Here is a 27,602-nt window from a genome sequence, read left to right as displayed (position 1 = left end):
AATACTTGTATTTATTTATTTCATTACCAGTTCTTGAATAATTTATTTCATCATTGTATAAGTTCTAAACTGAAGTTATGCCACTACCATATCAACACATCTCTGCATGATGTGCACAGGAATTCAACAACCTGATAAAGTGATAATTATTTATAAAGGTTTGTTTTGATCACATGAATTTTAGAATGCACCATCACCAGTTTTGGCCATTGCCATCTTCATATCTGTTACAAATAGAAAAACTGTGGTATAACAACCTGAAGCAATATCTGGGTACATAGTTAGTGCCGGTAATGGCCCGGTTGCATCCTGTATTTATATCAGTAACTGTGGTCAGTAGAGGACACTAATACTAGGGTACGTGAGTAACCAGTATCTTAAATTCAGTTGTTAATTTATAATATGCATGGTCATTAATTAAAATTACTTAACATTGCAAAATGAGTGTGTGACAATAAAACATGAACTAATATACAATATGTGGAAATAAAACTAATATTTAAAATCCACGTAAAATGTGTAAAGAGTAACAATATGGAGCTCCTAGCTGGCAAAGTAAATAACATAAAATAGTATAAAATTCAGAATAATAAGTTTAAAAGTAACATCTACAAATTGAAACCTTTCAGCACAACAAAACTATTAAATATAATCATTAAGTGTAGGATAAGTAACAAGACAAAGATTTTATTCATAATCTCAAAAAATCAATTACACAATGGGGGTGAAATTTCAGTGACGCTGCCTCGTAGTTTTTGTCTAAGAAGATTTTGTTTTCCTGAGGTGGAGCTTGTGGAAAGAAGCTGTCTCCTCAAAGCTAGCGCAAGATACACACAACCCCACGCCAAGCAGCTGTGGTACATGACACTGCTCAAACTAGTAGGTTTCTCAATACATCAAAATAAGCATTCAAGTTAAAACTCATTGTGTTAATTTAGCAGTAATCCCAGTCACTGTTTTCTATGTAGGTAAATTTCCATTCTTTCCAATGGGTTCAATAATTGTCCTTTTGGCGCCTTATGCAAGACTTCCATATTATCCTCTATATTTCCTGCCTTATAATTTTCTTTATCCAAATGTATACCAAAAATGCTCTTATTTTGGCTACACATATGTTCTCTAACACAAATCTTGAAATTCCTTCATATCTGAATAAAACTTTTCACAGTCTTGATAGCTGGTCCTGTAGTTACCAGATTCTAAATATTATTTGTTGTTGTTGTCGTTGTTGTTGTCATTGTTATTAACTTTGTGGGATTCCCTAGAACCAACTATACCTTTAATTTCAAATGAAATTTTTGCTTTCATTTTACTGAAGGATTGTGCAATTCTGTCCGAAAATGCACCATTGTATGACATAGCAACAAACCTCTTGCCCTCTGGATCTATTTCTCCTTCTTGTCATGTATTTTTGACTTGAGCTTGTTATGAAGGTTCATTACATCACATTCCTTACATCCATCTGTCCCAGCTACATTCAATTCTTCCACTTCATTGTTATGAGCGGGTGGTAGTTTTAGCATCCTGTTGATCAAGGCTCTAAAGGATGCCCATTTATGCTTTTTAGAATGACAGCATTTCGCAGTTATAATCATCTCAGTAGCCATTGCTTCCTAAATACACTAATCTTATGTCTTCCATCTTTCAGCAAATTGAGTCCACCTTGATGCAACACACCTTGTTATTCGTTTATTTCTTTATTCTCCCAAACTAGTTTCGGTGACAAATATGACCATCATCAGTGGGGTTTTTAATCTAAAACATGCAGAAAATAGCATGGTTATACAAACACAGTAGCACATTATTACATTTTTACTATTCGTTTTTTGAATATAGAGTTTTCTATGGATACTTTCATACTACCTTATGCATTGTATGTTACAGCATGTTTTAAGAAATTATTGTCACTGTTTGCGACATATTTTCTGTGTGCTTTTTTTTTTTTTCTGTTGCCGTCTTTTTACTCAGTGAGCATCATGTCATCTGCAACCTTGTGAGCAGCTATTAGTAAACAAAATACTAAAAGGTGGACTTCATATGTCAGCAATATATACTTGGGGTTTGCTGATAGTACTGTTTTTCTATGCAAACTGTTTTTCTAAGTATATACTGCCCTCAGTCTTAGGTTGCATTCTTGGTTAACTACATAATTGGGATATGAAATACTGTTAATAATTGCCGTGACTGGTTCCCCACCCACCCACCCACCCTTTTGCAATTTAATTTGTAACCAAGGCACTGAAACAGACAGATTCATCATTTTTAATCTACATTTCTCTTCCTCATTTGTAAACAAAAAGCTACTGTTTTCAATTTTTTCCTTATTTCTGACTGCAATTTATCACAGGATTTCTCTTGTTCTCAACTATGTTATTATTTGCAGGGAATTTTTCAGTTTTGAACTACAGTCCCTTCCATTTTTAATTTGTGATTCAGACTTTTAAGTGCTTTTATATGTTTTGCATTATTATGTTTATAACAGACTGCTTTGGGCATATGTTGGTTAGCTTTTGCTGCTATGTCCTTTTGTTTAAATTTATTGATTTTGGCTACATAACGTGCAACTTTTACTTCTAGATTTTTTTAAATGCCTGGGATCAACTTCGGAGTATTACTAAAATATAGACACTTATTCAGAAAATTCATTTCATTATCTGTATTTTTATGTTCAGGAGTGTGACTATCCTGCCCAAAAATTGGTGTCTCACTTCCTATTTTCTGTCTACTATTTGTCTACAGATATTTAGAATCTGGTGTCTACAGCATCAACTGCCAAGACTGAAAAGCTTTATATTGGTTGGACAGGAAGAAGTTTCAAGACTCATTTTAGGACAATTATTGACCCTACTGGAGGAAATGGAAACTTACAAACACAGAAAATGGCATTTGGGATTACTTCTGAATGAACAGAATGAGTTTAAGTTGAAAGCTCATTTTGATATATTCAGAAACCTGCTAGTTTGGGCAGTTTTGCATGCCACAGCAGCTCGGCATGGGGTTGTGTGCACTGACCAGCAGCAAAGAGACTGGGCCTTCTTCTGCAAGTTCTGTGACAGGAAAACAAAAACTTCTTAGAGAGAAACCATAAGGCATTGCTACTGAGATTCCACTCTGAATGTGTCGTCAACTAGTGAGATTTTAATTAATAGTCTTCACCTTGTTAATTATCTTATAATTTGCATTTATGTTTAATTGTTTCACTGGAAAGTTTCAACTTGTACAGAGTGCGTTCCATAATTAATTCGACCAATTTTTTTCTGCACCAACGGTACACCACAGCGTGTTTTAACCAGCTGGGCTAAGTGGAGGGGGGCGTTAGCTTCAAAACGCTCTTTGTCTCATTCGGCTTCGAGCTGCCGGAGAGTCAAGACATGCATTTCCCTCCACCCTGTTTTGAGTTTACGTAACACGGCACAATGGATCATTCTGTAAAGCAATGGTACGCTGTCAAATTTTGCGTTTAACTTGGGAAGTCCGCCACCGAAACGTTTCCATTACTTCACCATGCCTTTGGGACTGATTGCTTGTCCAAATCACATGATTTCCAATGGCACAAGTCGTTCATGGAGGGCCGAGAGGAGATCACTGATGAACCTCGCAGTGGACAGCCATCAACCGCACGAGTCGACGATAATGTGATGCATGTGCACGATTGATTTTTTTGATTGATTGATTTCTTTATTAATCCATGTAACAATTTACATTGTGTGGATTTCGTCAGCAAAATCATATACAATACACCTACAATTATACATACAAAATTAGTATTTACACACATTTTTGAGGTATCTTAAATTAGTTTTATATCCTTGTGTAATTTGTAATTTTCTTATAGTACTGTACAATTTTGATTTCATATTATAATTATTTCCTCGTGTATTATAATGCAGGCTACTTTAATTACACTAAATGTTTTAATTCAGGTAGTCCATTACTGCGTAATAACTTTTATTTAATAAAAAAAATTTTAGTTTTGTTTTGAACTGTCCGATTGTGTCAATATCTTTTATTTTTTGGGGTAATTTATTATATAATTTAACAGCATTGTACAACAAGCTCTGCTGAGTTTTAACTTTATTTTTCCTCTCTAGATGCAGATTGTATTGGTTTCTAGTTTCATAGCTATGTACTAAAGAATTTTTCATATAGCAGTCAATATTTTTTTTTACATACATAACACTTTGAAAAATGTATTCACAGGGGACAGTAAGGATTTCCAGCTTTTGGAAATGTTCAAGAGAGTGAGCCCTACTGCCACTCTCGGTTATTATACGAATTGCTCTTTTCTGTAATTTGAAAACTATTTGAATATTTTTACTGTTGACTCCCCAAAATATTATTCCATAGGTAATAACAGAGTGGATATAAGAAAAATATACAGATCTGACACATGTAGTATCACAAACTGCAGTCAGAATTCTCAGAGCATAGCATGCTGTAGCGATTCTGTTACTAAGTATTTTAATATGTTCTTCCCACTTTAACTGACTGTCAACATGCATACCAAGAAATTTTGTGTAGTCTACACATTCTATAGTTTCATTGTTTAACTTAAAGTTGTTATAGTGTGGTTTTTTGCAGACATAGAAGTTAACAGCATTTGTTTTTTTAAGATTTAGTGTTAGTTTATTATTGGATGCCCACTCACATACACTGTTTAGTGTTTGTTTGGCTTTTTCTTTTAGTGCATCTGGTGATTTGTCACTGATTAGAACATTTGAGTCATCTGCAAACAATATTGTTTGTCCATGCTTGATGCTCTGTGGGAAGTCGTTTATGTAAATGAGGAATAGTACTGGGCCAAGGACACTACCCTGTGGGACACCTATATTTACATAATTTGAGTCTGAAGTATACTTTACAATATAGTTTGAGCAACTTGAAATATGTGAGATTTCAGTTATCTGTCTTCTATTTTTTAGGTATGACTGTACCATTTGTTCACAAGTCCCCTTATTCCAAGTTCATCTAACTTATTTAACAATATGTTGTGGTCTACTGTATCAAACGCTTTAGTTAGATCAAGAAATATACCAGTTGTGTAGTTCCCTTTATCTAATGCTTTTAGAATGTGTTTTGTGAGGTGTGCTGTTGCTGATTCTGTGCTTTTCCCTGATCGAAATCCAAACTGGTCAACAGACAGTAAGTTGTATTTATTTAAATAATTCATCAGCCTATCTTTCATAATAGTTTCTAATATTTTTGCAAAGCATGATAGTAGAGAAATTGGCCTATAATTTTCAATTATTCCTGCATCACCTTTTTTGAAGAGAGGTAGTAATTTTGCATATTTTAAATAGTCTGGAAAGTAGCCCTGCTTGAAAGATTGATTTATAATATCAACTAAAGGTGGAAGTAGGCTCTTGATACAGTCCTTAATTATAAAAATGGGGACTTCATCCAGACCAGCTGAGTTTTTGTTTCTCAGTTTGCTGACTGCTTTATAGACTTCTTCCTGTGTTGTAGGGAATAACACCATTGAATGTGATACACCATTATTTGGCTTTTTGACCTGAGGGGCTGTTAGAAAATTTTCCTGTAATTTTATTCCTATGCCACTAAAATAATCATTTATATAGTTTACCAAATATATTGGGTCTTTTATTAGAGTCCCTTCCTCTTTGATTTTCAAGTTTGACAGATTCAATTTCCTGGTACCAGTTTCCTGCTTCACAATCTTCCATACTGCCTTATTTTTGTTTTCAGCAGAGTGCACTATTTTGGAGTTATGAGCTCTCTTTGCTGCAAGCAGTATTTTCCTATATGTTTTCCTATATCTTTTATAAAAGAGTGAGAAAGCAGGATTAGTTTGGCTGTGTTTAATAGAGCTCAGGTACTTTAGTGTTTCAGATGATTTTTTGATTCCTTTTGTGACCCACTTGCTTTTTCCTGCTGTTGATAATGGACATAATACTTTAGGAAATGTTTCTTCAAAATTTAATTTGAACAATGTCATGAAATTTTTGAATTTTTCATTTGCATCTACCTCTGAGTATACTGAGTCCCATTTTTGTCCTGCTATCTGTTTGGCAAACTCATGTCTCTTTTTTTTAGAAAAAATTCGTCTGTAAATATGCATTTTCTTTGTTTCTTCTGGAGCCACTTTTATATTAATGATTTGAGCTGAGTGATCAGATAATCCTAGCTCTGCTACCACCACCTCACAGTTATCTTTGCCTAAATCTGTTAATACCTGATCAACAGCTGTCTTTGAGTATTTTGTTATTCTGGTTGCACTGTTAACCATTGGAACTAAATTGAAACTTTGAGCAAGACTTTGTAATGAGTCCCATGTAGAATCAGGATTCAGTTTATCCACATTTAGGTCTCCACATATGAGAATGTGGTTCTTTGGAGTGGATATCTTGTTAAGAACATGATTAAGTTTGGAGTAAAAGATATTGAAGTCTCCACTAGGAGATCTGTATATACATAAGATAATCAAATTCCTACACCTGTATTGGTCCCTGATTTCAACTGCTGCCAGTTCAAAATGTTGCTCTTCACTGATTACACATAAATCGCTTCTGGTCTTATACTGATAATTTTGTTTTACATAAATACAACACCCTCCACACTTCATAGAAGTCCTATAGTATGCACATGCTAAATTATAAGACTGCAAGACTAACTGATTAATTTCAGCCTCATTGCACCAATGCTCAGTGAGACAAACAACTGAGCACTCTGTAGACTCCAGCTCCACTTCTAGCTGTTGGGTCTTATTTGCTAGGGAACATATATTTTGGTGAACAACTGTTAAGTAACTTTTTCCGGCACTATTTGCATTCCCACTTTTTTTCGTTTTAATGTCGTTCTGTTTTGGTTCAACTGCCTCCTTATTATGATTACACTCACGTTTTTTGTTTGCATATGGTATTTTTGGATAGTCACCCCCTGCAGACCGTATTAGTTTCCCTTATTTTTTATAATTTTACATAAATCCAGGAGCATTTTACTGAAAGTCATTGCACCTAGTCTGTTTAGGTGCAGGCCATCCCTACCCAGACATTTGTCGTCGAGAAATTTATTTGGGTCAACAAATACAACACCAAGTTCGTCGCACTGTTCCCTAATGCCAGTGTTTATTTTGTTTGTATACGCGTTACTCACTGATCTTCTTTGTAGAATTCCGTTGATAACAATTCTGGAGCTTGTAAACAAACCTTTGGCTGACCGAATTACATTACGAATATCATTTATGATTGAACTCTGACAGACGGCTGATCCTTCAATTGATAGCTCAAACTCTAAACATGTCAAAAACAACCATGATCTGCCTTGTAACCCAAGATTTGAACATGAGAAAGGTGTGTGCAAAACTCGTCCCAAAAGTGTTGACCGGCGAAACAAGCACATGCGAGTGCTTCAGTGCCGTGAAATATTGGAAATGTGTGAAAATGGTCCTCATTTTTTAAACTCAGTTATCACTGGTGATGAGTCATGGATTTTTTAGTATGACCTTGAGACAAAAAGGCAGAATACAGAGAGGCAAACCCCATCATTGCCCCGTCCCAAGAAGGCACGCATGAGCAAGTTCAGGATCAAAACCCTGCTCATTGTCTTCTTTGACATCAGAGGCATTGCCCACCACAAATTCGTTCCTACCAGTACTACAGTGAACTCAGCTTTCGGCTTGGAAGTGCTCAAAAGACTGAAAAGGAGTGTCTCGCACTGCCGAAGCGACATCAAGGACATGTGGAAAGTTCACCACACAAGCGCGCCGAGTCACAGGGCCTTCATTGTCTTCGACTTTCTGGCCAGGACCAAGACCCCATTGGTTCCCCAGCCTCCCTACAGTCCTGACCTGGCTCTTGCTAACTTTTTTTTCTTTCCTTGGTTAAAAGGAGTCATGAAAGGAAAACATTGGGACACAATTGAAAGCATCCAGGCACATGTTACATCAGCTCTAAAGGACATTCTGGAAAAGGCATTCCAGGATGCCTTCCAGGCATGGAAACACTGCCTCCAGAAGTCTATCTATATAAGAGGGTGCTATTTTGAAAATTTTTGATTACTTGTAGGAATATATTCAATAAATGATTTTTTATGAATTTGGTCGCATTACTTATGGAACGCCTCCTTGTACATGTGATCAAAAGTACTGGACACTTGGCTGAAAATTACTTACAAGTTCATCCCCGGCCTCCCTTCAATATGGTGTTGGCCCAACATTAGCCTTTTCAACAGCTTCCACTCTTGCAGGCATACGTTCAACTAGGTGCTGGAAGGTTTCTTGGGGAATTGCAGCCCATTCTTCACACAGTGCTGCACTAAGGAGAGGTAACGATGTCAGTCGGTGAGGCCTGGCACGAAGTCAGCGTTCCAAAACATCCCAAAAGTGTTCTATAGGATTCAGAACACAACTCTGTGCAGGCCAGTCCATTACAGGGATGTTATTGTCATGTAACCACTCTGCCACAGGCCACGCATTATGAACAGGTGCTTGATTGTGTTGAAAGATGTAATTACCGTCCCCAAATTGCTCTTCAACAGGGGGAAGCAAGAAGGTGCTTAAAACATCAGTGTAGTCCTGTACTGTGATAGTGCCATGCAAAACAACAAGGGGTGCAAGCCCCCTCCATGAAAGACATGACCACAGCATAATACAACCGCCTCCGAATTTTAGCGTTGGCACTACACACGCTGGCAGATGACGTTCACTGGGCATTCGCCATACCCACACCTTGCCATCGGATCGCCACATTGTGTACCGTGATTCATCATTTCACACAACGTTTTTCCACTGTTCAGTCAACCAACGCTTACTCTCCTTACATGAGCGAGGCGTTGTTTAGCATTTACTGGCGTGATGTGTGGCTTATGAGCAGCCGCTCGACCATGAATTCCAAGTTTTCTCACTCCCCGCCTAACTGTCATAGTACTTGCAGTGGCTCCTGATGCACTTTGGAATTCCTACATGACGGTCTGGATAGATATCTGCCTATTACACATTACGACCCTCTTCAACTGTCGGCTGTCTCTGTCAGTCAACAGATAAGGTCAGCCTGTATGCTTTTGTGCTGTATATGTCCCTTCACATTTCCACTTCACTATCATATCAGAAACAGTGGACCTGGGGATGTTTAGGAGTGTGGAAATCTCAGGTATGGATGTATGACACAAGTGACACCCAATCACCTGACCATGTTTGAAGTCCGTGAATTCTGCGGAGCACCCCATTCTGCTCTCTCACGATGTCTAACGACTACTGAGGCCACTGATATGAATTACCTGGCAGTAGGTGGCAGCACAATGCACGTAATATGGAAAACGTGTGTTTTTGGTGGTGTCCGGATACTTTTGATCACATAGTGTACTTCTAACCTCTTTATTCTGAATCTTACACTGTTTTGTGTTATTTAATATGCTGGACTAGGAGCTTCCTATTATTACTTTTTACACATTTCATGTGGAATTTAAGTATGGATTTTACTTCCACATACTGAATGTCAGTTGATGTTTTATAGTCACACGCTTGTTTTGCCATATGCAATACTTTTAATTACGACTTGTATATTGTACTGTAATTACTGAATTCATAATACTGGTTACTCGTGTAGCATTAGTGTCCTCGAAAAAAGAGACAGCATTGGTCGTATATTTTTTACTATCGCAAAATCGATATTCTGTCACTGAGTGACCATCTTCAGTGCTATATTGTACAGGGTGATTCAAAAAGAATACCATAACTTTAAAAATGTGTATTTAATGAAAGAAACATAATATAACCTTCTGTTATACATAATTACAAAGAGTATTTAAAAAGGTTTTTTTCACGCAAAAACAGGTTCAGAGATGTTCAATATGGCCCCCTCCAGACACTCGAGCAATATCAACCCGATACTCCAACTCGTTCCATACTCTCTGTAGCATATCAGGCGTAACAGTTTGGATAGCTGCTGTTATTTCTCGTTTCAAATCATCAATGGTGGCTGGGAGAGGTGGCCGAAACACCATATCCTTAACATACCCCCATAAGAAAAAATCGCAGGGGGTAAGATCAATGCTTCTTGGAGGCCAGTGATGAAGTGCTCTGTCACGGGCTGCCTGGCGGCCGATCCATCACCTCGGGTAGTTGACGTTCAGGTTTCATAACTAATCTTTTTCGTAGGACTCTCCATACAGTTGATTGTGGAATTTGCAGCTCTCTGCTAGCTCTGCGAGTCGATTTTCCTGGGCTGCGAACAAATGCTTGCTGGATGCGTGCTACATTTTCATCACTCGTTCTCGGCCGTCCTGAACTTTTCCCTTTGCACAAACACCCATTCTCTGTAAACTGTTTATACCAACGTTTAATACACCACCTATCAGGAGGTTTAACACCATACTTCGTTCGAAATGCACGCTGAACAACTGTCGTCGATTCACTTCTGCCGTACTCAATAACACAAAAAGCTTTCTGTTGAGCGGTCGCCATCTTAGCATCAACTGACGCTGACGCCTAGTCAACAGCGCCTCAAGCGAACAAATGTACAACTAAATGAAACTTTATAGCTCCCTTAATGCGCCTACAGATAGTGCTTAGCTCTGCCTTTTGTCGTTGCAGAGTTTTAAATTCCTAAAGTTGTGGTATTCTTTTTGAATCACCCTGTATAACTTAAATTAGGATGCACTGTTGTCACTAAGCTTACGGCAATCACATAGACCATAGTAAAATTGAGTCTATGTGATTGCCGTAAGCTTAGTGACAACAGTGCATCCTAATTTAAGTTATACAATATAGCACTGAAGATGGTCACTCAGTGACAGAAAATCAATTTTGCGATAGTTAAAAATATACGACCAATGCTGTCTCTTTTTTCAAGTATACCTGTTATCTGGTCGTAGTGCACAAGACAACATGGAGTCACCAATCAATTAGTGTCCTCGTCTGGCCTCAAGTTATTTGTATACATACAGAATGCACTCGGGCCATTACCAGCACTTATTATGTACCTAGATGTGTTGTATGATGTTGACACATCAAAATATTTTTATGGTATACTTGTATGTTAATCTCATTAGTATATATTTTATTGTTGTAGGAATTGCTTCAGCTAACTGAACTTAGGTTGTTACACCACAGTTTATTTCTATTTGTAACAGACCTGCAGATGGTAATGGTCAAAACCGGTAATTGTGAACTGTACATTTTACGTGATCAAGCTAGACCTTCACTAATAAACTGCCATAACATGATCATGGATTCATTTACAGATATTATGTCTTTAACCGACAATTACTTCTTCCACTTTTTTGTCTGGGTTTCTATGTGCAAAATATGATTTATAATTAACATAATTTTACAACTAAGTGAGAGTTTACAATCATTATTCATAAGAGACACCATACTACATGCTTTTGTTATTACTTTGTACAAAAGTAAGACTTAAGTTTAAATAATCTCAGATCAACTCCTGGTATCACTATGAGCATACTTAACTTCCATTTAATAGGGAAAATAAGATCACATACTGCAATGAGTAAAATGCTGGTGAACCTATTTTGCATGACACATTTCAGAGATTAGTCCATCACCACATATGTATCTCTCATGTGTACCTACCACATACGTATCTCTCATATGTACCTCATGAAACTAACACAATACAGCATACCTGTTTCCAGAATACGGTGTGTTCTTAAGCTATTGTGTTCAACAGTCATAGCCGACTTAGCCTACAAAGTATAGTTTCAAATCAAGTTCTGAGTGACTGACAATGTTATAACTACAGTTCAGAGATCATATGGCAATACAACCAATTCAACATACACAATACCATATCATTTATATCGCTAGCACATAGAAAGCTCTGACCAAAATAACGTACACAACACAATAAAGAAAGCCTAAAAGTGATAATATTAATTGACATAGTGAACAGTACCTCAAAGAAATACCACAAAATGTTTCTCATCCATAAACTATATTTTTTCAGCTAGGTAATGAAGATTGGTCCCTATGTTATGGACTAAATGACAATATACTTATTTTCATCAAAACTTCAATATCAAAGTCAGACTTACAGGGAAAAAATGTAAATAATATTAGTACAAACCGTGAGTTTGTTCTCTGTAAGAGCTTGTAGGAAGTGAGAAGCTCGATCTTTATTGTGATGTGGCAGCCCACAATAAACATTATGAGACTCTGTGGGAGTTGTCACAGTTGTAGAACTAGTGCTTCTCGCTTCTCCTTTTTCTTCATCATATGGATTAGAAGGACGCAAATCCTGCGGTCCTGCTCTCAAAAAGGGTGCATTAAGCCATCGTTGAGCGTCATCTTCTGCAGGTTGCAGTGGTGTGCTTAAGAAAAGTCTGTGGGCATGAAGACCGAGGATATACCCAACGCTTCTTTCTACATCCATCAATGGTAAAACAACATTATTTATGTCAGAAACCTGAAAATATAGATTGTGTAAAGATGGTGATGCAAAATAATACGCATTGTCAAATTATGAGGCTTATCAAATGCTTATAAAACCTGCAGTAGCTCCTGGTCAGGTTCCATGTAATAACCAATTAGGAAGGATGAAATGGCTTCCTTAGCTGACTGCGAATGACACACTGAATCAATTGCTTGAGTAATATCACGGCCAGAATATTTTGTAAATAAGTTGCTTCCACACTGAGAGAGAGACCTATAAAATGAAAAATTAATTGATATATTCAACAAATAGACCAAAAATGAAAAACAGTTCATCTAAAATAGTTCAAAGAAATAAGCAGCAATAAGTTATATTATCCACACATTGTAATTATATTTCTGAAAACCTACAAAATTCTGATTGACATGGGGCTGTGGTTACATCTACCTCTTCTCTTTACCCTTTCTCCAGAGCTGGTATTCAAGCAGCATAGCACAAGAGCTCCTATAGAGCTTCGAAGTTATGAAGGGAAACAAGTGACAAGTTGAAATTTTGAGTTTATCCATTGAGAGCGGCAGGTCTGCACCACTGATAATTCATGACCAAAGAATTGGCAGGGATCCATGTATAAGACTCATCGTAGCACACAATTTTATTTTATCACAAATGTTCTTAATCCACTTGAAATCAATTATAAAAATAATATGCATGGATGTAAAATCCAAGATAAAATATAAGTGCATTCTGTAGCATGTTCATTTAGTAAGCAAGAGAGCTCAATAAATGCAATGACCCAGATTCTAAATGAAAGGCGTCGTGTATTCCAGAGCAGCTGACTGTTAAAATTCTGAAAGTGTATGTTATAGTAACGGTAGAGCAACATACTACTTCCTCCCACATGTCTCGCAACTGACCGTAACAAGAAAACCAGAAAAATCAGAACACATATAGAAGCTTACTGATAGTCTTTGTTCCCATCTACCATTTGCATAGGGAACAGGGAAGGGAAGAAATAGCCTATAGTGGTACCAGAATCATCCTCTGCCATACCCTGTAACGTGGCTCGCACCATATAAATGTGCATGTGTATAAAGCCAGATGTCGCATTTTTACATGTCTGGACATTTCTCAACCTATTCTCAAAACATCAGTTTGGTAGACACTAAATATAATTGAAGTTTGAGTTATTTGGGAAACATTTGATTTTATTTCTCTTTGCAGCTCCATACTTAACAAATCAAAAGATCTGTTTACATTACTTACTTAGCTAGTTTAACTTATGTAATTAGCATATAAATAAATAAAAACCAAATTAAAATTAAAAAATGGAAGTTTGAGAGCAAAGAAAATGTTCCATTCATTCAATCAGTGGCAAAGTATGTCTAGCAAATCCTCTGCATCTGTAACTAGCAATTACATCACATCTGCATATTGTACACGAATAACATTATTATTGTCTTTCCATCTCACATAACCCCACCCTTGTGAACTCCCTATAACCCCCTTTTTCCTCAATAAATAATACTTGAGAAATTGCTTCCCTTCACATTTTGAGCCTGAAGTGGGAATTGTATTATACTTTTATATTATTATTATTATGTGTATTATACTGAAGTGTATTATACTTTTAACAGATCAAAGAAGTTTCTCCCTTTCAAATACATCTTTATAGATAGAGAAAGAAATATGAGTACTTAAAATATGGTTTAAATTCCACGAATTACGTCATTTGCAAGCTACAAAGCTCCACTCCTCAAAGGGTTTGTGTAGCCACACACCTTGTTTGAATAAACACACTCACAAACAACTTAATTAGAAACTGTTGCCATGTCAAACAGTGAGCACTACTGCTGCGATAGTGAATGGAAGAGTTTTGCATGTCATATGACTGGGCGTAGCACTACTTGTGCTACTTATTAATGAAACAGTGGAGTACAGAATGAGTAAGACACACAACATCAGTGCATCTGATAACAAGTGTCCACCATATGGGAAAATCCATCTTCAAGGTCACACAGGCACTCTGCTATTCAGATGGAACTATGCCAAGGGTATAAAATGAGTGCCTCAATTTGTGGAAAAATGCTGCTGCCAGAGCCAGCTGCCATTAGAAATAATGTGTTGATCACAGGGAAGTAAGGGAGATTAAGATTTGATGTCCTGTTAATGCTGAGGTCATTATAGGAGGATAACCTCAGATTGCAGAAGACTGGGGAAGGAAATAAACCATGCATAGTCCAATGGAACCATCTCAGCTTTTGCTTTAAGGGTTTGGGGAAACCATAGATAAACCAAATCTGGGAGGTCAAAGAGAAATTTGCACCTCTGTCCTCCTAAATGTGAACTTATTGTTTTAGGACTGTTCGCCCTTCCTCAGTTTGATTACAGGGGTTGTTGCCAATTATCACAGATTGTAACAGTAGGCAGACAACCCACACTGCAGCATAAAACCCAGCAATTCATTTCCAGGCAACACCTCCTCCCCATAAGTGTACTCTGCTCCCTGGATGCTGCAGGGGTCAAAGATAAATGTGGCTACAGAAACACAGCCATGCAACCTTAGAGCATAGAAGGAGGTCACCTGGACTGATGAGTTGTAGTGAAAGTTGGCAATCACTGATGATAGGGTGTGAGTACATTGAAAACTACGTGAGGTGATGTATTTCAACTGCCAAATGGCCACTTTTAAAGCAGGTGGTGCTGGTGTTCTTGTGTGGAGTATTATTAACATTAAGGATCCCAGGACAGATCCTTGAGGCATGCCTCTTGTAACGTATAGGAATCCAGAGCTCATATCGTTAAAGTGGACCTTCTGCTTCTTATTGTTGACACATGATGCTATAAGAGTGAGCTCTGTATCTCGAATGCCATAGCACCTCAGTTTATCTATTAGAATCAGATGGCTCACACAGTCAAATGCCTTGCCTTGCTCAGGTCAATTAGTAAGGCATCACAACAGATGACTATTGCCGAAACAACATTTTCAACAGCCTTCATTGTTGATGAGTTTTCCCTGATGCCATACTGAGTGTCAGAGTTCTAAAGAAGGTGAAATGTTTATAAATTAGTTGATATATGCAACATTCTATTTTCAAAGGTATTGGTACAAGAGACATGGGATGGTAGTTATCAACACATGACTTCTTGTTTACGTAGAGGGACAACTAATGATATCTTTAACTGGGTCAGAAAAAACTACTTATACAAAATCCAATTTGTTAGTACACAAAGCAGTTGCAATATAATGCCCACTATCTTTTTAATAACAAAATTTGACAGGCTATACAAGTTTTCTGATTTCGAGTTGCTGAATTTTGCTGTAGCTACTGCAACATCAGTGAATGTACAGGTTTCAGGCTTGTTGTGTGATATGAGTAACTTTCTTTTTTCTACCTATTTATTAATGACTGATTTATGGTTCTCATTTCATTGAGCTGGGTGTTCTTTGTTATCTGAATTAATAAAGAACTTATTCATTTCATCAAGTGTGATACTGGTAGTATCACAAATGGCTCTATTAGTGTTACACAGTTCTGATTTGATAAGTCTACAAGCAGCCTTTGTTTTGCACTTGCTCGATATAGTTATCATTTACCATTTATTTCTGTTATATAATTTCCAATCTGTATCTCTTCTTCAGTTGAAAGTACTGAAGCCTGTCTTCTTCACTGTTCTTCGATCTGTTGTAGAGACTGATGACTTGTGTTCTTAATTTTTTGATGTCAAGTGTGAACCATCACTGTAAACTTCTATGGTAACTTTTGCTTGGTTTCCCCTTATGTCTTTTAAATACTTTAGGATAGCACTTATTACCTACATTGGAAACAAGAATGACAAAGCTGCTAAAAGCTTCATCAACATTTGTAAATTGAGACATGAAGTTGAACCATTCTATCACACACATGTCATCTGGAAACACTGATATGAGTATCATTAACAATTCTAATGTATTTGGGTTGTTCACATTGGTCTGTGTGATTTTTTCCAGCAATTTTAATCATAGTACTTCATGATCTGGAGGACACACAGAATTAAAGAGCCTTCTTTTATCCATATATCTTTCTGCATTTGTTACAACATTGTGAAGAGATGATAAATTGTCTTGTTGGCTTGTTACTTGCACAAAACAAATTGTGTAACTGGAGGACATTAAGCAAGTACAAGGGTTTAGTTATTGTAACCTTAGCGTCAATATTAATATCCCCAACCTTGAAAATTTTATGTTAATTGTATTTTTGCAAATGGGAGAGTGTTCCATCTTGTACCTCTGTAAAGACATCAAGGAATACGGTATTCACACACTACAATAAGTTTGGGGCCTGACAATAATACAGCAGCTGCCTCAAATAGACTCTCAATGCAGAAATTATTGATGTCAAGATTAGTGTATTTTGCTGAAAGATCATTGCTAACACATATCGACGTACCTCCATAGTTGTTCAGACTAGTTATACTCAAAAATAGCTTGATAGCTCGTACAAATACAGTTGATTCTCATTTTGCCAATTTTCATTAATATGTAGACTAGAGTTCTTCCTTTCTTTCAGTAGAATACTAAGATCATCTATCTTATTTTTTACAGATCTGATGCTGTCATGCAAAAATATCATGGAGTTATTACAAGATAGTGAGAGGTCTGTGCTGTTTGAATGCAATTCACTTTGTACTGTACTTTGCCAACACAGTCAGTCTCCACCCTTCCTAAATAAGTTTTGTGGTGAGATTGTTGATCCCATCCTAACATTATTTTCTGTGTATTTAGTATGTAGGCTTGTTTACTATTATACAAACCCTTTCTTGGTTACTATATGTTTACCCAGTCCATTTAAATGTAAACCATGCTGAGTATAAAATCTGCATGCTATTCCATTTACATTTATCACACTACCATTTCTTAAGTGTTCACATATATTTTCGAATTGTTGGTTTACTGCACTTGTTTCTTGGTTAACACAGGACCACAGTGGCAGATCATAACGGTGTGGAATGTTGAAAACTATGACACTGGTATGTGTCAGCAGACCCAAACATTTCTTCATTTCCTGAGTGGCTACGGATGTTTCATTATTATAAACATCATTCGAGTCTCTGATTGGCGTAATGAAACCATTGGGAGACAGCATATCTATTTCTGACAGTTTTGCAAGTTTATTAATCTCTGAAAATGCCACACCAGGCTTCATGAATGCTGTTCGGCGTCTCAAGTCAATTGTTTCTGAGTGTTTACATAGAAGCACTTCTGTATTATGTAAATACATTGTACTTTCTTATATAATACATCACACTTTATGGCCATCTATAGAAAGTAATTCTAAAAAGTTGGAACAGATTGCAGATCAATCTCTCTTCTGGGCAGTAACACTGAAATAGGCAATGTTAACATTTCAAAACTAAACATCTCTCTTATACTGTTATGAAGTAACAGCTTAATTGAAAATCAGGTACTATAAAGAAAACTATTCACTGAACTTATTCTGTTTTGCAAGGTTGTTATGCTACAGTGTGGTGGATACTAAAAGCACATAGGACCATTTATTTTAGTTTTCATCATTTTTTCCTCTACTCTCTCAGCTTCTTCAGATATTGAAGACAAATGTGTTTACTAGGAAGTTTTTCCATACTCACCCAAAATCCTGAATATCATACACTTTTTTGTCAATGACAATCCACAAGCCACCATCACGATTATGGTTTTCCAAGTCAGCTTTTCTGATAAGAGCTAGATCCTCATGACATCTCTGTGCACTAAGAGAATTTTCTGGAACTGTAAATAAAAATGAATTATAAATTAGTCATAAAAAATTTATCTTAAACACCTGTATTATAAAGTAAGTAACAGTGCATACCAATTATTCCTGGCCAGGACAGATCTTCTCCATCTTCTTTATCAAACCCAGGTGTAAACCGATTAAATTTATCAAGTGTATCTAGTAATGGTATTAATGTCTGTGTCCAGTTTACATGCAGAAGAAGCAATGGCATTTCCAGTTCAAGGAGGATAAGGCACACCAGAAGCTCCGGAAGAAGAACATCTGTTGAACAGCACACAGCTATTGCAGTACACAATCCAAAAACTTCTTAATTATACAACGAGTTTCAAAAGAAAATAAAGAAATATTGTAGTGTTACTACAACTGTAGTCCCGTGATGTCCAAGAAACACATCCACCAGAATAAATTTATATATTATCTTGCAGCTAGTGTGAGCCCCAATATTATGTCGCAATATGACAGTTTCTAATTTTATGAAGAACATTCAATGTGTTGGCAATCTCTAATGTTATGATAAGGATGTAACATGGTGAGATGAAGATCAGTTTAACTGACTTTTGAGCTCCATTACTTTAGCACAACACTTGTAGTAGACAACTTGAGGGTTATACGGCACACTAACTGTCATGCAGCCACAGGATGTCATTCAAGGTGCATGTTATCAGGACACCAATTACTGCAGTACGAATAACTGCCATGTTACATTAAAATTTCTGGGCATATCTCACAGTCACATAGCTGCCCAAAAGGAGTAAACAAATCAATAGGATGCCATAATTGATTTCAGGAACATTTTTGTGCATGATTTGCTCAGAATCAATAACCCTCATTCTAGTTCCAAGTTTACGGCATCCACATACTTTTATGGTTGGGGACACTGTGTTGTGTAACCTTGCTATTGATCCAGAGGGAAAATGGAGGATCTCTGGTGTTGACGGTAAAGTTTTACTGCATTTTATCCTTTCATGTAGAGCAGATATGCATGTTTTATCAGGTATCAGTTGATGTAAATAAAGTGTATTCTCATACCGTATATTGTCATTTATACTGAACCTAAACCGTACAGATCTACATTGGTGACCCGCGACAACTGCAAATTATGGGCAATCATTTGGCATATTGACATACAGAAAATTATCCATTAATGTCATGTTCCAGTAACTTTTGACAAATTTCAGCATTAACTCTCTCAACCAAGCAGTAACTAAATTTTTATACAGAAATCTTCATTTTTTACTGCTCAGTACGTACATGCTGACAAACACATTTTTACTGGTATTTGAGCTTCAACAAAGTTCCATACATCCAGAGTTAAGTCCAAGTAAGTGCCTGAATCTCGGTTCAGCACATAAATACCACTGAAGTTGAAGATATTTTAAACTCAACTAAAGAAATAATTTTGCATTGGATTTAAAGAGGTCAGTCATACCAGTCAGCACATTAATTACTATAAACACAGTCTACCATTCATATATAGTAAGTTAAATAATCCAAAAAGAATTAAACCACGAAGGCTGAAGTTAAAGGTCATTAGAAGCTATCATATGACTTTAGTGCACTATAGCATATTACCACTGAAGATAACCAGCCCTGTTTCCTAGCACACCACTCTTACTTCATGACATTGAGTTACAGGAAAATACCAGCTACATGTTGTACACACTATAGAAAATGTTGATTTTTCTAGATTTTACTTGTGGAGTACATGTGACAATCAAACCTAAGTAATGTGTATCTGAAGCCTTCATTTATTTACGAAGTTCACACAAAAAATATATGAAATTGCTTGCATTACTAAGGAATTATATGTCGTGTGTATCACTACATATTGCTTTTTGACCTCAATTTTTGTCCCTACAATGACCCACGTTTAGTTAAAATTAAACAGTTCAAAGGGTGTAATGTAAAAGAAATTAGAATGATAGTGCAAAATTGTCTAGTTATCTTATCTGTTCAGTTAGCAGTGACTGTTTTCAGAATACAAGCCATTTGAGTCAACTCACAAACTGTTGCTTCCACAGCTCAAAGCATTAATGCACAACATTTTGCATTAAGCTGTGTGGAAGCTACACTGTTTTCACCTTTCAGTCAAGTAGAAGACTACATCTGTAGTAAATTGCTTGTCTACTGATGATGCATTGACTGATTTTGATGAAACTTATCACAAAGGAAGTCCACAGTTCAAGTTTCTTTAATAATTCAAAAACTCTTGTACTTTTTGTCAGGCCTTGTATACTGTCTACTATGTTCATTCCAGTAATAATCTCAAACATTGCTCTAAATTTTTACATTTCGTAATACTACTCACTAATCCATTATTAGCTAAATATATGAATAGAAGCTACTTACCAACAAAGTCACCCTTTAGAATAGATGCTATGTGTGGAAAATGTTTATTATTGTTTGATGTCAAACTTGATGCCAAAGGAAGAATGTCGTTCACATGGTTGCACAAGATAGATAGATATTTTGAAAGTAAAGACTCAGCACCCAAAACATCTGTATCTGAAAAGTAAGTCACAATCAAAAAATTACATAATCTTTAAAGCACCCAAGCTGACTGGATATTACAGTTTAAATATAAATAACAAACAGTCTTAAAGGCAGTCCAACTAACAAGGCACAGTAAGGATAATTAAATGGATAAAAAACATGCTGGAAAATAAACAAAGGATTGTTCGAAACAAAAAAAGTATCTTCTCCAGAGTCAGAAACATTAAGAAATTTGAGGTAACATGCACAAATGGGTAAAGACAAGAACAGATTAGCCAGAATCTTGCATTGAAAGGAGCTAAAAAATCGAATGACAGCTAGTTATAGAAAAAAAGACAATTTCCTCATTTATTTTTTTGTTTAACTCTGAACACAGAACTTTGCCATTCTATCACCACAATGATGATTTGGTTGTGGGTGGGTCTGATAACCTTCACATAGTATTCTATATACAATGTTGTCTGAATCATCAGAGTATGTTAAATGAAAAATATTGTACCTTTCTTTAAATAAAACATTCAATTTCCTCTACTTTTTTCATGGAACTTGACATAAACATCCTTTAAATTTGATATTTCATTTCCATGGGTATATTGCTGCTTCAGACCATTTAAATCGTAAGCACAGGAGACAAAGGATGCATAAGGCATTATGACAGCCAATTCAAAATTCATCAGAGAAATTTCTCAGCCATTTGAAATAAAAACTGGTTTAAAATGAGGGAATGACTTATCATCCTTCCTGTTTAGCATTTTGAGACCCCAAGACAAAGATCAGATCACTTCCATTCATTCACAGTATTTCCATTGCACTCACTGCTTCTACTTGCATTGGACATGCTCTGAACTTATCTCTATATATTGTTGCCATTATGTGGATGTTTCTGAAAATATCTCAGCATTCTCAAAAGACCATACACACTTGTTTGAAAACATTGCACTGACACATGATGCTGTAGTTTTAGCAGGTTTCTCGTTGTGCTTACAATGTGTTTTCCAATAAAAACTTGTTGATATTTTTGACCAGCACTGAGACTGTGAAGCTCTTGGATGAACCATTTGAATATTCTGGTTCTGAAATGGGCATCTGTTTATGCATATTTTGCTTTTGAATCAGATTCAAAGAAATTGTTCAAATGGCTCTCAGCATTATGGGACTTAACATCTGAAGTCATCAGTCCCCTAGAACTTAGAACTACTTAAACCTAAATAATCTAAGGACATCACACACATCCATGTCCGAAGCAGGATTCGAACCTGCAACCGTAGCGGTCACGCGGTTCCAGACTGAAGCACCTAGAACCATTCGGCCACACCAGCCGGCTGAATCAGATTCATGTACACAAACAATATTATTTAGATATTATCATTCCACAGCTTTACATTATTTCACTTGAGAAAGAAGCTGCACGTGTTACATTTCCATTATGTTTTCAGACAAAATTGCACCTTCAAGTGGATAATATAGGTCCTAACAACCTAGTTAGAGAGAAACCATTATACTCTTGCAAAATCTTCATATGCTGAGCTAGAATGGATGACATGAGACAAACAACCATCAGTACCTAAATTCAAAGAAAAAGACAGTTATGAGGCAGAATTGGGTGACAGCAGCAGTCCTTCTGTATTATTGTTAAATATGATAATAAAAAATGACACAGGAGAAACTTTCTACTTTAATAATGTGTTTTTTATCTTTGTAAATAAAGTTATGACAATGAAATGGCAGGTACTTAGAGAGATACAAAAACATCCGGGATCCTGCAACATGCATGCCACAAAAGGCTCAGGACTCAAAGTGTTGGTTGAGTTTTAGAAAAAATTGTAAGCATCTGATATTTGGAACTAAAAAATATCACAAGACTGAACCAATAATTCTAGGAAAGAAGTCAAATGGAATTAAGGTAAACTGCCTAGCTTCTGATGACAATTTTGCAATACTTTCAGGAAATCTGACAGAAGCAGTTACTCAAATAAATATTCTGGAAAAAATAGCCAATAGAATTCATGTCAGGGTTAAGTGGGACTAAATACAGAGACTTGGAAGGCAGATTACTAGAAATATAGTGGGTGTAATAAAAACAACAGAGGATTGAAAAATGAGAAGTAATACACAGCTCTGCCAGATTATATACCAGAAGTAATGACAAAGCATAGGTTAATCTTCTATAGGCACCTCTACCATATGAATGAGAACAAGCCAAGACCATAAATCATTTTGTAGTTCTGGAAAAATGAAATCAGCAATGGCATAGCAATGATTACAGAAATAAGAAAGGAACTAAAAGGAATCAGAAATAACAAAAAGAAACTATTAAAAGCATAAAATAAAAATTTATACATAAAAAATTTAAAAAATCATGAATAAAGTGGATAGAAGAAAGAGACAGACAATCTGGGTAGAAGATTAAGGCGTACTGAAAAAACAGGAAACAACAAAGAAAGAAGAGGAGTCGAAGTAGTTATGTGATACCAGTTGGTCAATATGAAGATAAAAAATACACAAGATGGATAATGGCCAATTTCAGTCATAAAACTTTGTGTACTGATGCATAATCCATCTTGAACTGTGTAGTTTCATCCTCTGATGCTCCTTAACGTCAGAATACAGAAATTTAAAGTACCATGCAGGATCGAGAATGTATTGCCTCCTACTTCTGATGATAATTTGTAAATGATGCAAGAGTGGGATTGGTTGCAAGTGTCAGAAGTGAGGTCAGTTTGAAATGAAAAGACAGAATTGAATATTCTCACTGACAGTATACAAAAAGACACTCAGACACTCACCCTGGAGAGGGGCGGGGAGGGGGGGGGGGGGGGACACGTCACATGATGGCTACCAGTCTAGGAGTTGGAGCCTAAACAATGAGAAATAGGGAAGAGGGGAGGTGGTGGTTCAGACTCAGTGAGACTGGTGGCAACAGGCCATTTGCTCTGACTGGATTCTGGAAACCAAAGAAAGTATGCCCCATTCAACAGCTGGAACTGAAGAGAGCATAAAAACTGCTCTCTGTGCCGCAGGACCCTCCAGTGGCCATCCATGTGATGCACCTCCTGTATCACATGTCTCACCACTGGAGGGTCCTGGGCAAGGACCAGGAAAAGTGGCGTGATGTTGTATTCAGCAACTTTTACTGAAATGAGCCACCTCTGGCCGGAAAGGGCAGGATGGCAGGCATGCAGGCACTGGTAAAATTCTACTGGGAGAACATCTGAAAGATATTGTATATACCTTTATATTTTTTCACTAAATTCCTTAAACTGGATAGCCATAATGAGCAATATGTTGTTACTGTAAGAAGTACACAAAGATACACCCAAGTCATCTGAAAACGATTTTGCAGTAATATAAATATACTTTTCCACTGAAGGAAGCTTTTATTTACTACTGGATAACCAAGGGTTCTCTCTTTGTTAAATATAAACTAAAATTGTTATGGAAGAGGAAAGAGGGAAATATGGAAGATTATGGTTTAATGAATATAATGAGAGCATGAGCTTCAATTGGACATGAATGTGACAGGTAATAAGTCATGTCTTTTGCTACAATGATGATGATGATGATAATAATAATTCCTTAATCACATTATATGATTTAAGCAAAGCATAGATAACATAAATCTGAATGCCCTGATGGCCATCCTCCCACAAAAATTAAAAATAAAAAGGATGACAAAAAAAATTTGTTTTTGTGTGATATGGCATAGGTGGTTAATAGAAAGTCATTGAACCACCAACTTTCACCTGTAATAAGCTCCAAATAATGTGCGTTTTTATATTACATAAATGCAGATCAAAAGAAGACATAAAATCTGTGTAAGATGCCATGATCGTTTTGACTTTATTTTATTAATAATATAGGTCACCAATAAATTTGTTTGGCTTGGCTCTCAGCACTATGGGACTTAACATCTATGGTCATCAGTCCCCTAGAACTTAGAACTACTTAAACCTAACTAACCTAAGGACATCACACAACACCCAGTCATCACGAGGCAGAGAAAATCCCTGACCCCGCCGGGAATCGAACCCGGGAACCCGGGCGCGGGAACCGAGAACGCTACCGCACGACCACGAGCTGCGGACAATAATAAATTTGTTTATTCCATTTTATCTGCATTATGACCAGGTGAACATAAAGCTGTTTAGTTTGATGAATAATTGGAAGTTTTTGTTTGTTTTCTATTGTATACTGTAAAATTGCTTCCATTGTCATTAGCGTGGGAGGTGGCACATTAAAATAATGTTTCCAACTGTACAGTTGGCAAAAGTAAACATAGGAAATACATACATGTTGATCACACAATGAGAAGTGCAAGGAAGTGTTGTAATAAATGTGGGTGGAAAAACACCGTAAACTGGCCAGCTGGAGTATAGGAACCATGAATATATCTCCAGGACCACACACATGGACTAACAACATTGGAAATCGCCACTGAAGGTGCTTCATAAATAAAAGAAGTGGAATGTGTACACAAAAAAACAAACTGCCTTTCATTTAGATGCAAATACTGAACATACCTCCGTTAATAATAGATGCCTTATTAGAATTAAAGATTAGCATTCATTTTAGACAAAGCACTAAAGCATTGTTTAGTATCAAATAACAATCTTTAAAACCTAGAACATGGATGGAGGCCTACATGAAAAATAAGAATCTTCTTTAGAAATTGCTGGCATACTATTGTTGTTTTAAACCATTAGGATCACAGATGGAAACAGCACAGGAGAAGGAGGGGGAAGGGGAGGGAGAGGGGGAAGGGGAAGGGGGGAGGGATAGAGGGAAGGGAGGAGGGAGGGAGGGAGGGAGGGAGGGAGGGAGGGGGAGAGAGAGAGAGGGAGGGGGAGGGAGAGAGAGAGAGAGAGAGACCATAAGTAGCTATCATCTATAAGGGACAGTGAACAATGAGACTCTGGAGTGACTCCATTCAAAAGTAATCACCGCACAAAATAAGACATTTACCCCACCGGGAGATGCGTTGATCAGTTCCTGTTTCATAGAACACGCTCGGCTGCTGATGGCTCCACAACCCCATCCACTCTTGCACTTCCTTGTCTGACTGAAGCAGATGTCCATGCACCTCTTTCCTCAGGTCACCAAGGATATGAAAATTACATGGTGAGAGATCCAAGCTGTACAGAGGACATTGGAGTGTTTCCCAATCAAATCACTGAAGCGTAGCCTTCGTCTGATTGGCAGTGTGGGGACAGGTGTTATTGTGCATCAGGATGATTTCATCCAATAGTATTCCTGGCCGTTCTGACTTAGCAGCACATCGCAGTTTCTGCAAAGTGTCTGCATAGTGCTGCGCATTGATCGTGGTTCCATGCTTGAGGGACTCTGAGTGAACGGCCCCTACAGTTGTAGGAGGAGGTCATCGTGACCTTACTGTAACTTGTGTGAACAGCTTTGGATTTCTTTGGCGGTGAGGAAGTGGGATGTTTCCACTGCTGACTTTGGTGTTTCGTCCTTGGACTGTCAGAATGCTGTTGGATGGACTCATCCTGTTGGGTAATAACACCCACACCCAAACTGACAATTGGACACAGGCTATGTTTCTGCGTTTGGTTGAAAAACACTGCAACATCACAGAAAGACAGGTGTGGAAGTCAGTTTCAGTCACATGAGGAAGTGCAAGAGTGGGTGCAGTTGTGGAGCTGTCAGTGGCAGATGGAATTCTATGAAACAGGAATTAATAGTCTTGTCTCCCAGTCAGATGAAAGTCTTAATGTGTGTAGTAATTACTTTTGAATGGAACCATTCCATGGTCCCATTGTGGCGGACATTCAGTTTTCATTTGATTGGCCCTCGTACTAGAAATGGTGCAGCATATGAAATACAACAAAGTAGAAGGTTATAAATACAATATTCAATATAAAATACAGAAGATCACTAAATAAATACCTGGGTCATCATTCAAAGATTTTCCTTGACTACTGCAATAAATATGAGATATCAGCAGCCTTTGAAAACGCAAGAGCAAATTCAGGCTAGGTGATCTCTCATATTTCTCTCTTGACTCACTCCTGGACGAAGATGTGAATGTGTTCAGTGAATTCAGTTTTAGTTGTGTAGCTGAGGATCCATTTCTGAAATCAAGATCATCGAAATAAAGGATGTGACAAAAAAAAAAAAAAAGGAAAAGCTTTATACAAAAAAATAAATTAAAAACAGACAGGCAACTACTCATGCACAAATGAAAAGAGGAAGAAATATATAGGAAAATGTATACAAAGATCAGGTAACATCAGCTTTTTACCTTCCAAGAAACAAACAAACAAACACACACACACACACACACACACACACACACACAGAGAGAGAGAGAGAGAGAGAGAGAGAGAGAGAGAGAGAGAGAATATGTGCCAATTTCCACAGTGACACGATATTCTAAGCATTCATACACGGTCTTCATGGCTTTATAGCAAACAGACATAGAGTGATGAGGGATATGAGAGTGTCAGTACAGAAGGGAGTAGGGAAGTATGAAATGAAGCAGGCAAATTGTGAGACAAAGAAAAGGGTGTGAAATGTCAGGATGAGGGAGTACGGTGAGCAGGGTGGGAATGTGATATTACAGAGGATGAGGTCAGACTGGTATGTATTGTCCAGAGATTGGTACTACTTGAGGTTTCTCTCTTAAAAATTGAAGGAACATGGGATAGGCTAAAGGGGAATCTCTCAGCTGTCCAGATACATTGCTGGAGGAGATGTAAATGTTGTAGGCACTGAAACAGCTGTTGATGCTATCAGTGTTGTGGTATATTATGTTCAGCAACAGTGTTGCCAAGCTTCCAGTTAGCCACAGTTTGGTACTTGGCAGTTATAGATGTAGACAGATGGATAGTTGTCATAGTTTCATAGACTGCTACAGAGTCGTTACTTCAGCTGGCAGATAATGAAGCTGCTTTCATACATAGGATAGGAAATGCTTGTGACAGGATTACAGTAAGTGGTGATAAAAGGGGAGTATAGCAGAGGTATTACACAT

General features: G+C 37.1%; 1 protein-coding gene across 1 annotated transcript in view; it reads right to left on the bottom strand.

The window, feature by feature from the left end:
* LOC126184598 (E3 ubiquitin-protein ligase HERC2) overlaps window positions 1–27,602 on the bottom strand; it is an 812,863-nt gene that overhangs the window by 538,670 nt on the left and 246,591 nt on the right. The window contains exons 21-26 of the mRNA XM_049927039.1: window positions 26,516–26,700; window positions 20,468–20,623; window positions 18,194–18,379; window positions 17,973–18,111; window positions 12,464–12,620; window positions 12,042–12,380 (exon numbers count right to left, since the gene is read on the bottom strand). Of these exons, the coding sequence (XP_049782996.1) occupies window positions 12,042–12,380; window positions 12,464–12,620; window positions 17,973–18,111; window positions 18,194–18,379; window positions 20,468–20,623; window positions 26,516–26,700 (1,162 nt within the window). The remainder of the gene's footprint in view (window positions 1–12,041; window positions 12,381–12,463; window positions 12,621–17,972; window positions 18,112–18,193; window positions 18,380–20,467; window positions 20,624–26,515; window positions 26,701–27,602) is intronic.

The sequence above is a fragment of the Schistocerca cancellata genome, chromosome 4 (assembly GCF_023864275.1).
Source record: "Schistocerca cancellata isolate TAMUIC-IGC-003103 chromosome 4, iqSchCanc2.1, whole genome shotgun sequence".
Taxonomy (NCBI): domain Eukaryota; kingdom Metazoa; phylum Arthropoda; class Insecta; order Orthoptera; family Acrididae; genus Schistocerca; species Schistocerca cancellata.
This window is presented reverse-complemented; position numbering and strand designations above follow the sequence as displayed.